Here is a 14203-nt window from a genome sequence, read left to right as displayed (position 1 = left end):
TCTTCATTAATTTTTCAAGTTAAAGTAAGTGGAAAAATTTCCAGTGTGCCTGTAAAATAGGATGAGGCTCTTCTTAAGTGTCTTGACCATTATGAAAGTGGAATTTAAACTTCTAAATATTTTAAGTACTTTCGGTAATTTTATATTATACTATTTACATTAATTTTCAAATATAATTTTTCTTCAGAGGCTACATGAAAAATAATCTTGAAAGGGAAGCAACATCTTTTTAGTACTGTAAAACTATTTCAATGAGAGTGAAAGAGTGGTAGTGGAAACTGGAGACTAATTGTTCATTTTCATCCTACAAACCCCTTCCTGAACACTGATTTTTCTCTGGGATTTTCAGTGTATTTCTCTGGTTTTTGCAATGCTCTTATTTTTGTTATTTCATTCATCATATCTTAACATTTAAGTAGTGTCTGTTGAAATCTGTAGGTGTTTGTTTACTTTTTTCATCTGATATATCCTCTGATCATAAACATTCATATCTAGAAATTGGTGTAGCTAAGTTGCAGGAAGGTATGTAAATATACATAAAATATAATAATAGTAAATATAGATATAATTGCAAGCAGACTAAAGTTAAACTTTGGAATGTGTAATTTATTTTTTTAATTTAATTATTTTACTCTGCAATTTCTTCTAGAAAGCTGGAAGAATTTCTGAATTTTAAACAATTGAAGACATCTTTGAAAGAAGCTATTTTGCTAGATTATTATACTGCGGGGTTTTGGTGGGCTAAAGAAATGAACTTCAGTCTTATACAGCTCTCAGGATTCATGGATCTATTAAATTTCCTGTTGGAGAACCTCAGTGGTAAGAATAATTAAAAATTCTAAAATAAATATCTGAAGTGGAAGGCAAGAATGTTTTCCAGTCATTTTAATAAAGCGAAATTTAATTACAAGTAATTGTAAAATTTTTTTTTTTCCTCTTGCCATGTTATACCTTGTACCTGACAATAAATCTTATTGGCAGATATTAAACTTTTGTTAGAGAACCGTAGTCTTTTTAGCAGAATATCTCTCAATCTTTGTTTCTACAGTATGTGGTACAAAAGGGCCAGGTCCTGAAGAGACCTCATCTTTGCTTTGGTAAAATAAATAATTACAGTAGAGTGAGAGCAAGGAGCTCCTAAACTCCAATTCCAGCTGTCTCAGTGACTGACTCACTGTAGCCTTGGGCACATTTCTCTGCTGTTTGAGATATTCAGTACATCCTGTAGCATTACAGCAGGTGAATTACATTCATTTTATCCTTGGAGGTCAACTCTAAGGCAGGTTTCTATAAGGCAAATGCTACACTTCTGGCAAAGAATGTATCAGTTAACTAAAGACTGGTGAGGGAAGTAAACTGGCATCACTGCAGAAGATGAAAAATGACAATGAAAGGACTGTAGCTCCTGTGGCTATGAGGAAATTTGCAACAAAACGTGTAGCTTGGGTCTTGTGGGAACAAAATAGCCAGAAAAAATGGTAGCAGCATCCTCTAAACCCCATTTTTCAGAGACCACAATGCTTACTTAACATTCACTTTGAAGGTGATTATGTCGAGAAAAGTCCATCCCAGAGGAAGAGTGAAAGGACTCAGCAGTTCCATTCAAAGGAGAAGATGAATATTTAAAATCAAGCTCATATTAGTTATTATACTCTTCCATTGTAATTTAATTCAAGGGCCTTTCTGACTTGGAATTTTGACAGAATATGTACGTGCTTTATGATCGTTGGAATTCCAGTTGTCCTTCCTGTCTCCAATGAGAAAGTATCTTAACATATGCTAACTATATTAACGTAACAATGGAGAAGAATGGAAACCTGTCAGAAATTAGTTTTATGAGACTGTATGTAATACGTGTATACTAGACAGGCTGGTAGCACAACTGATTATTAAAGCTGTCTGACGTTTTTCAGGAATGTGATCTTAGTTGCATAAAGCTTTGCCAAACTTTAACTCTTCAAGCTGAAATTTTCTATGGCAGTGTCTGCCTCTGGTTAATTTTTATATGTAAAATTACAATTAAAACAGTTCAATGGGCTTGCAGACAGAGGCTGTGGGGGAAAAAAAAGTATTATTTTGTGCCTCCCCTTCCCCCCCCCGCCCCCCCCCCCCCCAAACAGCTCTAATACCCCTATGCTTTGAAATAAGGACGTAAGGTTTGGCAAGCAAGTGTTGTGAATTTGCTTTTTGCTGTCTGTGAAAATGCATTCAGATTTGGCTAAGACACATGGCTTTTACGGAAAGAAAATGTAGTTTGTAAATGCTTACAGGACACTTCTTATATTTTCTTCACAGCTAATTTTCCCAAATAATCCATCTTATAAAGTAAGTTGTAGCCCAGGGCTGAGATGAATTTTCTTGTAATTACTGTTCTCAGCTGGTGCAAGTTCCAAGACCAAATATTTCAGCTAAGAGCAAAATGCTAATGTCTTCTATATTAATGACCATTTGCTTTCCCTTTCCTACACTGGGCCCAAGCGGCCTGGAGAATTAAGCTGATTTGACCATAATAGCAAGAATAGCATGGAGCAGGAAGAATGGATTTAGAGAAGGAGAGTAGTGGAAACTCATTTAAGGCTGGTAAAGGAGAGAGGAAAACTGAGATTTGGAAACTGGAGGCTTTGGTTGTTTGAGAGCCAGAATGAATTACTTACATGATTTGATTCATCTTCTATACATTGAGGGTAAAGTGCTGCTTACCTCACAGAAGTACAGTGAGAGCCTTCCTGAGAGAGGTAGTTGGGGCTGAAAATCAGGTGTGCAGAGGAAAGAGAAAATTTGGACTAGCTGGCAACAGGCCTGGGCCTGGGTTTTGTGACTTCTCATGATCTTGTTGTGTGGCTTTACTTCCCTACTAACTGTGATATTTCTAGTTCTACTACTCCTTCTCACTTCCCATGGCTTCTATTTCCTACATAGTCTCTGTATTTATTTCTTGTTTCTTCGATTACGGTTATTTATATTGTGCTGCCTCTGTTACTGAAAACTGAGGTGAAATTTTCAGGGTTTTGATTGCCGTACCACTGAAGGGCAAAACTATAAAGCCCAGAAACTTCTAAGTTTTTTTTAATTTGTTTTCTATATGAAGAACCAAGGAGCAGATCAGTAGAGAATTAAAACAATATGGAAAATAAATCTATTTCACCACTGGTGGATATTTCCCCATTTTCTACTCTAGATTTTTTAGACTTAAAAAGACCAAGTAAATTGTGTTCGAAACTTTTTTTAAACTCCACCATGGTTCTAGTGATGGCACACACTGTACAAAAATCAGAAAGATGAATTCTTTCTTTTTAAAGGTTCAGCAAACACTGATATATTTCAGATTCTCCACTTTGTCAAGACAGTTAACAAAAAGAATTTAAGTTTTAATTCAAAGCTGTTTTGGCATTTGGTTTTGATTTCCGGGGTAAAAATGTAAAGTAATTATCTATTTTGGAGAGGTGCAAAAATGTCGCCAGGTTTGATGATACATGCAGAGTATTATGCATAATTCATGTTTAATCAATTATAACTGTAAGCATTTTAAAAAAAAACAACTATTAAATTTGTTACCCTTTTTAATACCTGTTCCTATATGAATGGTTTATGGTGCAAAGGGCATGGTCAGAAGAACAATCTTTTACAATACATAAACAGTAGTGAATTTATTTTAAAGATAAACATACTATGCATCTCAAAATTACATACTATTCTGCCTGTGGTTATCTCTGCATAAGTACAAGGCAAAGCTGTAGTATCTTAAACACCAGTTATTGTGATCCTTATATTACGAAGGTGGATCGGTGATTTTTGTGGTGGAATTTTAATGCACATTTTATTGATAAGAAAAATGGCAACAGACAAAAATGCTTGACTGCTGTTGCTTTTTAAGTTTCTACATGGCTCATAACTTCTTAAACTTCAAGAAGTCTTATAATTAAAATGGGCCAAAAACCCCCAACCTACCCTGTCATGTTTATACTTAGTTTTTGTTCTTTGGGATTACTTTGCAGGCAAACATATGACCTTAGGAGATAATTTAAAAGAACTTGGAAAAGCAATGGCTGGAATAGGAGAAACTGCTTCAGAAAGAACTGGTGACTTGAGTTTCTTCAGCATTGAGCAAGCCAAAACAGTCATTGATTACTTGAATATCAGGTATTTATTTCTATAGGATCCATTATTTCTTATTTGAATAATTTAATGTGGTGGGTAATTGGCTGATAAAATAAGTTAAAATTACTTAATTGGATATGTTCATATTGTGCCAACATACTGCACACACCGCACCAAACTTTAAAACATTAAAAAGAAGAGAGAATATGCAAGTAGCGGTAAAGATCTAGCCTCAGATGTCAAATCCCAGGAAATAAAATTAGACTGGAATTCTATCAAAATGTAAGATTATGCTCAAAAGCTTCATTCTGGGTTTTGTTTTGGATGATAAAAGGAAAAGGGGAGAGTGGTGTATAGAGAATATTGTTGGTTTGCTTTTAAAATATTCTACTTTTAGATTCCAGCTGAACAAAATCCTAGGTCTTGTCTATAAGTATTTCTCTGTCCTTGACAGCTGTAATGGACTTCTTAAGTGGTTTAAAGTTATGTACTTTACAGAATTAAGGCTATGGTCATACAATGAGTCATAAAAATGTTGCATTTCAAAGTTAGCAAAAGTTCAGTATCTACATGAGAAGGTTTTGTGACAGGTCTCAGCTTTTAAACAGAGACACAGAAAGAAATACAAACAGCAGTAATTCAGTTATTTATCTGAAAAAAAAAATAAGGGTCTGATAGCAGCCAATCACACCTCCCCATGCAAAGTCTTAACTGTACAGTAATGTATACAGACCTTTCTCCACTGAAATGCCGTAGTTAAGACAGTGGCTATACTCATATACCACTGTTTCCAATACAAGATAGATAAAATAGTTCTCAGGCTGTTGTATCATCCATGAATGTTAGGGGCAAGGAGATGGAGAATGGAAAAGGTACTATTGTAATATATGCTCATATACTGTACTACATCTGTAGCCCTTCAGCCTGTTTTCTAACCTGAATGGTGGTTAGAGGAAGAGATTTCGTGGCAGATGGGAATAAAAAGTGAGTAAGGTCATGACTGATCCATACATAGGACTGTTGGGAATTTTCTGACTGTTCTTTTGCTAGGAAAAGTTTAACACAACAAAGAGGTGTTGTTAGAAGGCTTTCCTGGATGCAGAAGAGTATTTCCTCTTGAAGACAGACAAAAATACTAGGATAGCTGATAGCCTTCCAAGTTAGGGTACTCAGATTCAGACTGGGGATTTAAACCCAACACAGGTGATTTCTCTTACAATTGGGCTATAAAGTTTGTCTCTCTCTCCTGGTCTCGGATTTTTTTCTTTTGTTCCTTTTTCATGGAAAATATAAAAAACTTCAGGTTCTTCCCATATGAAATGAGAACATCTCTTTAAAGCTCACATTTCTGTAGTCAAGGCAAACCAATGTCCTGCCAAGTACTAGCCCTAAACTAAAAGGAAACTTGGCATTTAAGATGTCTCACTCAACTTCTTTTACTTCTCCCTTCCTGTCTGTGCCTTTTGTATATTTATTTGGAACAAATGTTCTTTCCAAATAGCACGTCTATAGCTCTTGTGTAAATTATCCATTGAGAGATATCTTGTTCATGAAGTAATTCCTTCACAGTCGCAAGAATTTCATCCAAGAGATTAGGTGCTCCATCCTACTACCACTGAAGTATTAACTGGGCGGGAATACAATCAAGCCAAAATACTTTTGCAGCAGAATGGTATTTTGGCCACCAAATATGTGGTTGTGTGTTCAAACTGCTCAATTTATTACAAGTATGTGCTGTTGCAAGGTCATGGACATATACACATACACTGGTCATATGTGTCCAGTTTATACAATCCCTTATTTCAGTCATTTTTTCTCCTATATATTTAGAAAATATTTAGAATCAGCACACTTATGTGGGTGTATTTTGAACTTTATGAACTCAGAAATAGGTTGACTGAGTTTTATTACAATTCAAATTAATGTATTGCTTGAACATTTTTTCTTGTTCTTCACTTCTTTTGTTTAATTTTAAATGATAGGACTACAGCTTTTTTTTTCTACTCAAGATAGTATGACGTGTTTTAGTTCGGGTCACATTCTTACAGATAAGCTATAAACCCGTGGGATTTATAAAAGAAATGGGGACAAATGCTTAACCACATTGGCACAAACTGTGCAGCAACTGTAATGACACCTTCAGATTTGGTGGAAGGTGACAGTTATCATCTTTTTATCTTGTCTCCTTGGGCAAACACACATCAACATAGCTCTTGACATTTTCTTTCAGGAAGCAGTGGAGCTAGGGAAATATGTCATTGTCAATCACCCTCAGATTCTCATATGACATCATACGAGGGTCTGTTCTTAACAATCTGACTTGCATGAGTAAAATTATTTTTGTGTCATTGCTAAAAATGCTGGTATGGAGTGTTTTAATTATTCACGGCAGATACAAACAAAAAAGCATTTTATATAATGCTTGATGGAAGAAAGAAAACTACACTGCTGTTTCAAAATAAATACTGATGTATAATTTACGTGATTTGATTTAAAGAGCATTAAATGGAGGAATTATTTCCTTGATATAGGATTAAGGGTGCCAGGCTGAATAGAGTTCTGTTTTAAAATAAATAAATAAATAAAATTCAGAAATGCCAAAAGTAATGACTTATATTTTGGGGAATATTATAAATTATCTGTACCTGTAACACAGTCCGTAAAGAATATCATAACACTTTTAGAGGGGAAGGGAGAGAACTGTTTTTCAGGTGCTATAAATCTCGCTCATTTCCAAGTCACTGGAATAAATAAAATAAGAAAGTCTGAAATGTTAATTTCTGCCAGTGCAGTTTGAAAGATACGCATCTTATTTCTTGTGTGTCTGTGATGTTCATAAAATATTTTTTTGTCTTTTTCAAATAGTCCCTGTTAGAATTTTACCAAGTAGTGGGTGTGTATGTGAGGGGACACGTGTATTTTCATAAATTAGTGTGAGTCATTTCCAGGTTTAGTCCAGAAGTCTGCTTAAACATAATTCCTATATCTTCACTGAAACGTGGCAGGAATTGTTTGGTGAAATACTGCAATAAAAATGTACTGCAAATGAAATGGCAAATCTTGTAACAACTTAATTGCCTGTGTGCTTTGGGTTTGGAGGAAGGCAACTTGTAGTTTATAGTAGCCAAATTTCTTATGCAAGTTGGTAAACAAATTTGTTTTTTAACTAATGGTAATTGAATGACTGAATTAAATGTAACAGTAGAATAAAACTTTTATATGGCACTTAAAGAGCCAAATGTTCAGTGAGGCTGCCATAATACTTCTCACCAAATTAGGAAATGCATCTGTACATATGTGCAAAAACGTCTGCACCTATTCGGGTAAAATGTATTTGAAAGTGTGGCAGGTGCATTTGACTAACTGCTGGAAGACGTGCTGTTGTCTTGTAAGAGGCAGGCCATGCCACCATTTTATTCTCCTAATTCCGAGCTGCTTTCATGAGCTGGAAGAACCACTGCTGTACATTAATCAGCACTTCAGCACTGCTGAAATTAAGAGCAAATCCCCTCCGGCCTGCAGGATTTCCCGGAACCTCTGGTACTGTGGCGGCGGCCTGTGGCAGCATGCGAGTATCGGTGGCGATTCGGGGAAGGACAGTCGGCTTCCCTCCTACCTCCCAGAGCCGGGACTGTATTTCAGACACCTACGTCCCACCTCGCCTTGCAGGCAGCTGGCTGGTGGAGCCCTCCTGCCGGGATGCGAGGCTGCCGGCTGGGAGAAAAGCCTGAGCGCTGTGGGGCAGCCAGCCAGCTGGGGTGGCACCGGCGGGGGCTGGCTCTCCAACAGCCTCGGGGAGCGCTACCTCGCGAAGAGCAGCCCGTGTTGGGTTGTGTGGCCAGGCACTGGTGTTGTAAACACCCTTTTCGTAGCACCGGCATGAGATCCTGCAGCTGCTAGCAGTGTCTTTAGCGTTAGCGAGGTAACTGCGTATGTTGGGTGTAGTAGTCACTTTCATAGACCCGTGGAAACGCCGAGGTTGAAGGGACTTCTGGAGGCCGCCTAGTCCAAAGCCCTCCTCGCAGCAGGCCTCAGTATTCCAGCTGTGGCCTCGCAAGTGCCAAGCAAAGAGGCATTGCCGTCCCAGTTGATGGCTCTCTTCAGAAAAGAACCTGTGTCCTGTCCTTAGCCGGAAAGCACAGGAACCAGTTACAGATGTTCCCTGCAAATATTGCTGTATCTTTCATGGGTACATCAGGCAGTAGTGTGATAAACTCCTGGAATCATTCTTCAACCTGGACTTGCTATGAAATTACAGAGCTGTGTTCTAAATCAGATGTCAAAATGGCATGACAGGAGCCAGAAGTTCTGTATCATGATTTTAAGAGAACAAATAATTGTAACAGATGGACTGTGACAAACCAAACCTCTGATTAAACAAATGCCATATCATTGATCATTAGGAAAGGGAACAAGGAAAATTATTTAAAACATGTGAAAAGGAAAGCTATGTATGTTTTAAGGAAGAAAAATATTTTAGGCCATTGAGAAAGTCTGCTTACAGTTACTTTTGTTGTAACACAGAAAACTCCAGTGTGCCAATCTAGCTTTTTAGTTTTTCTCTAAGGAAATAATACGCTGATTTTGAAACATGACCTTGAGAGAATAAATGCTTCTATTCTTTATTGTTTTGGTGTTCCAAGATCAAACTTGCTCCCTGGACTGGCAGCCCATCCCAGAATCTGAAAGCTGATTTGGCTTTGTTTCCTTCTTGTCCACCACTGCTTGTATTAAAGGCATAAGTATCCTGGTGATAAGTGTTTCAGGAATTACTTTTTTCAGAGTAGAACTTTGTCTTCTCAGGGTTCAATTTCATAAGGACAAAGTGGATGTATTTTTAAGCATTATACTGTATTTTCTATGGTTATCTGATAGTAAATCCTGTAAATTAAATATCCTGCACGTTGTACCTAAAGTTAAACAACTGCTTCTTTTTAAAACTTGAAGTATTACCGTGCTGGAGAGTAACTCTTAGTTTAACAGAATTTTAAATACTGTTACCTTTCCAAAGATTTGCAGCTGTAACAGTACTATATTCTGTTGTTTTCCAGCTTATTTAAACACTATAAACTATATGAATACCTCTTCCACAGTCCTAGAGAAGAGCTTGTGATAAGTAATGAGGTAAGTCATTTATATAGATGGAACTCATTATGCAGAGTTATTTAATGAATGCACTGTGGCATATGTTTTATATTGCTCAAAGCAACTTCATGTCAACATTACTGCATTACTAACGTAAAATGGCTGATTAAAGAATACAAGTTAGATGTTTTGATCCTCATATTCAAAATTAATTTTGGATTTCAAAAAAGTGTAAATGCATTGCTTGGTTAAGATGTTAGTTGTCTTAAATCAGGAACACTTTTGTGTATGTATTTATAAATTGATGCATGTAATTTGAATTAGCAATGCATGAATCTGACTCTATTTTAAAATCAGCAATCAAAATTAGAAAAGGCTGTGTGCTAAGCCTAGTCTGACCACAGACCTCATATTTATGTATGCATGTGTATGTACAGAGTTTTGTTTCTGCTGTAGCCACCAACAGTTAATTATACTGACTATAAAGAAACAAGCTAGCTAGAAATTCAGCATTTTGAAAGCATTCAGTTAATAATAGTGAATTGGCTGGCTTGACTGTAAACTTTGTCATGTATTCTAACTTACATGTGAAAAAATATATGGGAAAATGCATTGATGCAGGATGTGGCCTTTAATCAAATGGACAGATTCAATTCATCAAATAAACCTTCCTTTAGCCTCGCTGTGCATTTTGAGGATATATGTTACAATACATTGAAAAGGATTTACATTTATAATTTATATTAGGAGACAACTGGTTGCTGAGAGAGGCACGGTAGTGGAATTTTTTTGATCCACTTATATTTTAGCTTATCAGTACACAGTGAAGTTAAAATTAATGCACTGGAGAATTTTCTTTATGCTTTAAGCTGGTGGCTTGACTCTGTAAATGATGTGGGATAATTTCTTTCCATGTTGCTTTTAAATAGCCATATTATAAAAAAGAAGGACTTTTCTTGACATGGATGCAAATATTTGGAAACTATTCTCGTAATTTCTAAGATGTCATTTCTAAGGTGGGTAAAAATTCCAGCTATGATGAAATCAGTGACAAAACTGTCGTTACGTAAGTAGAGCAGGGCTTCAGCGTTACTGTGTTAGGGTTGGGTTTTTATTGGCTAATCAGATCAATGGCTGGTTAGCACTTTCTAATTGGTAAAATTATTTTTAATGAGGCTTTGATTAAGTAATTTCTTGTGTAAATCTGGGTAATGTATCTTATCAGTTGTAGACTAGCTTGAAAGAAATGTCTTTATGTTTTCTTAAAACCCATTTCTGGATGGCTGAGATCTGTGCACGCTGTCCCAGCCACGGAAGAGTGGTTGCTCTGCACAGTCTGTCTGCTGGGGAGTACCGCCTCTGCTGAAGGTACCACCTCCCCTAGGGAATGGCACAAATTTTCTGTCTCACATGTGTTTCTGTGAATTACTTTGGTGACGATCCATCAAAGGAACAAGCGCAAGCTGTAATTATAACTGTCACAGAAACCTTCACGACAATTTTTAGCCATAACTCTTTTACGGCCATTTCTTACTTTTGCACCAGTTCAGTTTAATCCATCTGTTTTGTATTCTGAGTTCCATGGCTGAGAGTCTTTAATTTGTCCAACAGCACTGCAATGCCCAAGAAAATCAATACTTATTATATTCCTGTAGAGTTTGGTTTGATAGGGTGATACATTGTTCTCCAATAAGTAACAGTTTAAGGCATTGAAGCTACACATACAAATTTATGGCATTATTTGCACTTGCTTTATGTGTTAAAATGTGATGAGGTGAACCCAAGATAGTCTTTAAGTTCTTTTGCTACAACTTTGTTATACTTAGAAATGCTTATCCATAAAGGAGAGCACTACCTTCAATGTTTGCAGTCCCTTAGATGAACACCTCAAACCCTGACAAGTTAGTGGGGCTGATGTGGTTTGGTGTGCATGGCTATGGCAGGAGCATGCCTGGAGTCATGCGCTCTGCAGTGCATCTGCTCAAGGAACAGAAGGAGGCAGGAGACCGGCTGGGAAATCTGCGTGCTGAAAGGCTGACTGCTGTCTTGCTAGGTAGATTGATGTCTTACCAAAAAAACCCCAAACAAACAAACAAAAAAAACCCCCACATAGACACACCGTGGCCCACAGCTGGATGTGATCCTTACTCTAAGCTGAGTGCTGCTAATGTCTAAAAAGTTTTCTTTTAGCTCCAGCAATAAAAGTCTGTTTTTTGCAAGGGGGAATTGTAAATTTTAATGGCCAGATTTGCCCAAATAACAAGAACCATGGCGTTCCAAGAGATTAATTACAGTATTATCTCCTTTTGCAAGTGAAGACTTTGAGACGAGTCAGTGAAATGACTTGCTTCGACTGAAATTTGCTTCGACTGCAATGGCTTGCTTTAGCTCAGAGGGTAAATTTGTGCTCCACATGTGCCGAAAGTATTACCTACTGAATAAAAGTCCAATAGCCTAATGAGAAGACTTGCTTTTTAAAATGAGATGCAGCTACAACAAATAAAAGCAGTGCTTAGTGTTGTAATGGATATCCTTTTAGAGAAACCGCAGTATGTGTTTTCCAGAGAAATCTTATGACAGTGGATTGTAAACTCATTGGATTTTATTTTTTCTCTAGCACAGGCAATTATACAGTGTTCTCAATCAGGTTTCCTTTTTGATCTCTCCCTGCAGTTATTTCCAAATGACCCTGTCACTTCCTGTGTAGAATAAAATCAGACAAGAAAAGGGAAATGACTCAAAACTCAGATTATGCATACAATATCTGTGGCCATGCCACTTAACAAATTTTAAGTTACTTAAATGTGGCACGTAATTAGTAGAGCTTCACAGTCTGATTAATATTCTGTGTTTGATGCAGCTAGCATAAAAGAACCACCTTTGTAAAATACAGTATTTAAGTCTTAAAAAAATAATAATAACAAATGCCTGGCTAATTTAAATATATTTTTAGATTGGCTAAAGCCTTTAAACCAAACTGCCTGAGGTGATCATATTGCCTAGAAAAAAAAGGTTAAAACTGAAAGACATGAATGCTTGGTTAGATGATAAAACACACATCATACATCTAACCTACTTTGGCAGTATTTAAAATTTAAAACTTTGCCTTTCCAGCTATCAAATCCCTTACTTCTCCTTCATTCCAGATCTTCAAAGACCTATATATTATGTATGCATGAATACCTGTTAGAGAACATGACGGTACAAGGAATTACTGAGAAGTGTTAAGATTGCCAAGTAAATTTGTTGTTTTTCTGTTAGAATTATGAACAGTTCCCCGCATTTAGAATGATTACAGAAGAAGGAGTGCTTTAGCTGTTCTGTGGCTATGATCCAAAATAAAATGCATGTAGTGCTAACATACCAGAGTTCTTCAGGAATATTTTTGTTAAAGATACTGTTTTTTCCTCTTGCCCGTTCTAGAGGTTTTACTCTCTAGCTGTGATTTAGTACACCTATATTAGCCTGCAATTTCAAAGAAAGCAAAACGAGTGCAGACTAAATCTTGATGTGCAGGGATTCGATGGAGCAATTCCTATTAACACATGTCACATCTTATAACAAAGGTTTAAATTGTTAATACACGAATCGTGTAGAAGTTTTAATTCTTTTCTATTTCTATGTTCAGTTAATTTATTTTGCTTTGATAGGATGATATATTACAGCACATCTTGTAGTTTTTTTTCTCACATTTGCAAATTGTACCTCATACTGCAGTTCATGTTGTTGCTGCTCTCTGTTGTATATTTTTGGATGGAATGAGGCTAAGGTCTTTTGGGATTATGTCTACTTTGAAACATTTCCTAATAAAAATAATGTGGTTGGTAAATCTAGTTTTTATTCCTAGTTGCTTTAGCCAGCCTGATGGAGTAATCTGCTGTTTTATGGCCCAGATGACTAGCTAAGTTTGACTTCTTGAAATAGTAGCATACAATGTAATTTTCTTTAGAGATGTCATAGTGGGTCAGGTTGCAATAAAAATATCGAAGATTAAGTTTAATGGCAGTGCAGATTCAGTATTATAGCAGTCACTAGATATCATCCTCTGTACTTACAGTTCCAAACCAGTTTCCATTAATGCCTTCTTTCCATGTACTCCTTACTTTCTGAAACATTAAGCTTTTGGACTATGTCTGGTCTTTATCCAATTGTGGGTTGGGTTTTTTCTGAAAGTTTGAACAAAATCCCTTCTGTGTTTGAATTTAAGGGGGTGGATAGGAAGAATATACTATTTGAAAGTTAATAAGGCTTTTTTTCTCATGGCAAAAGACCTGAAGTCTGGGACTTGACTTTGATATGTAATCCTCATTAGGTGTTGCATATTTAGATTGGTTAATCAATCATTGTTTAAATGAATTTGCTCAATGATTTCTTGAGAACTGCATTTTAAAGATGTATGAAACCAGAACATTTCCATAAGCATATCAGTTCACACTAGAGAGTCTCATTCCTCAGCTAATGGAGTGCATGCTTTTCAAAGCTTGGAGGTTTCAGATATTTGTAATGCTTAAAAACCACTGAGTTGATTTTCTCTAGCTTTGTTTTGTAAATATCACCATGGCAAAGACATCAAGACTCCTTTGAAGGAAATAAGAGCATAGGACTGGAAGGGATCTCTTCAATTGTCAGCTCTAGTGCCACTTTCTAGTAGGAAAACATCTATAATACTCTTCAGAAACTTGTCAAACTCCGACTTAAAAAGTTAACTTTTTTGTCTTTGCTCTTCCAGTTAGAAAGCTGCCCTGGTGCCTGGTTTCTGTAGTGGTTATAAAACTTCTGATTTCCAGTCTAAGGGTATTCATGACAAGTCTACGTGCGTTTCTCCTTGTGCCAATTTGTGCCAGTATTGACCTTTAGTTCTTGTTCCATCCCCAGTGTTTATTTTTCTAATGTATAAAGAGACAGCAATCTTATTGTCAGCCTTCATTTAGCAAAACTAGAAAAGCCAGCCAGCCTTCTCCGATCTTTGCTTTTAATGTAGACTTTTGATACGTGCATTCTTACATATGTACAAGCCTCT

At 36.5% G+C, this 14203-nt stretch overlaps 1 protein-coding gene across 1 annotated transcript in view; it reads left to right on the top strand.

Annotated features, from left to right (window-relative positions):
- Window positions 1-671: 671 nt before the first annotated feature.
- CABCOCO1 (ciliary associated calcium binding coiled-coil 1) overlaps window positions 672-14203 on the top strand; it is an 81805-nt gene continuing 68273 nt past the window's right edge. Inside the window, exons 1-3 of the mRNA XM_049810321.1 lie at window positions 672-819; window positions 3996-4140; window positions 9150-9222. Coding sequence (XP_049666278.1) covers window positions 750-819; window positions 3996-4140; window positions 9150-9222 — 288 coding nt within the window. The 5' untranslated portion in view covers window positions 672-749. The remainder of the gene's footprint in view (window positions 820-3995; window positions 4141-9149; window positions 9223-14203) is intronic.

This window comes from Accipiter gentilis, chromosome 9 (assembly GCF_929443795.1).
Source record: "Accipiter gentilis chromosome 9, bAccGen1.1, whole genome shotgun sequence".
NCBI classification, from domain to species: Eukaryota; Metazoa; Chordata; class Aves; order Accipitriformes; family Accipitridae; genus Astur; species Astur gentilis.
This window is presented reverse-complemented; position numbering and strand designations above follow the sequence as displayed.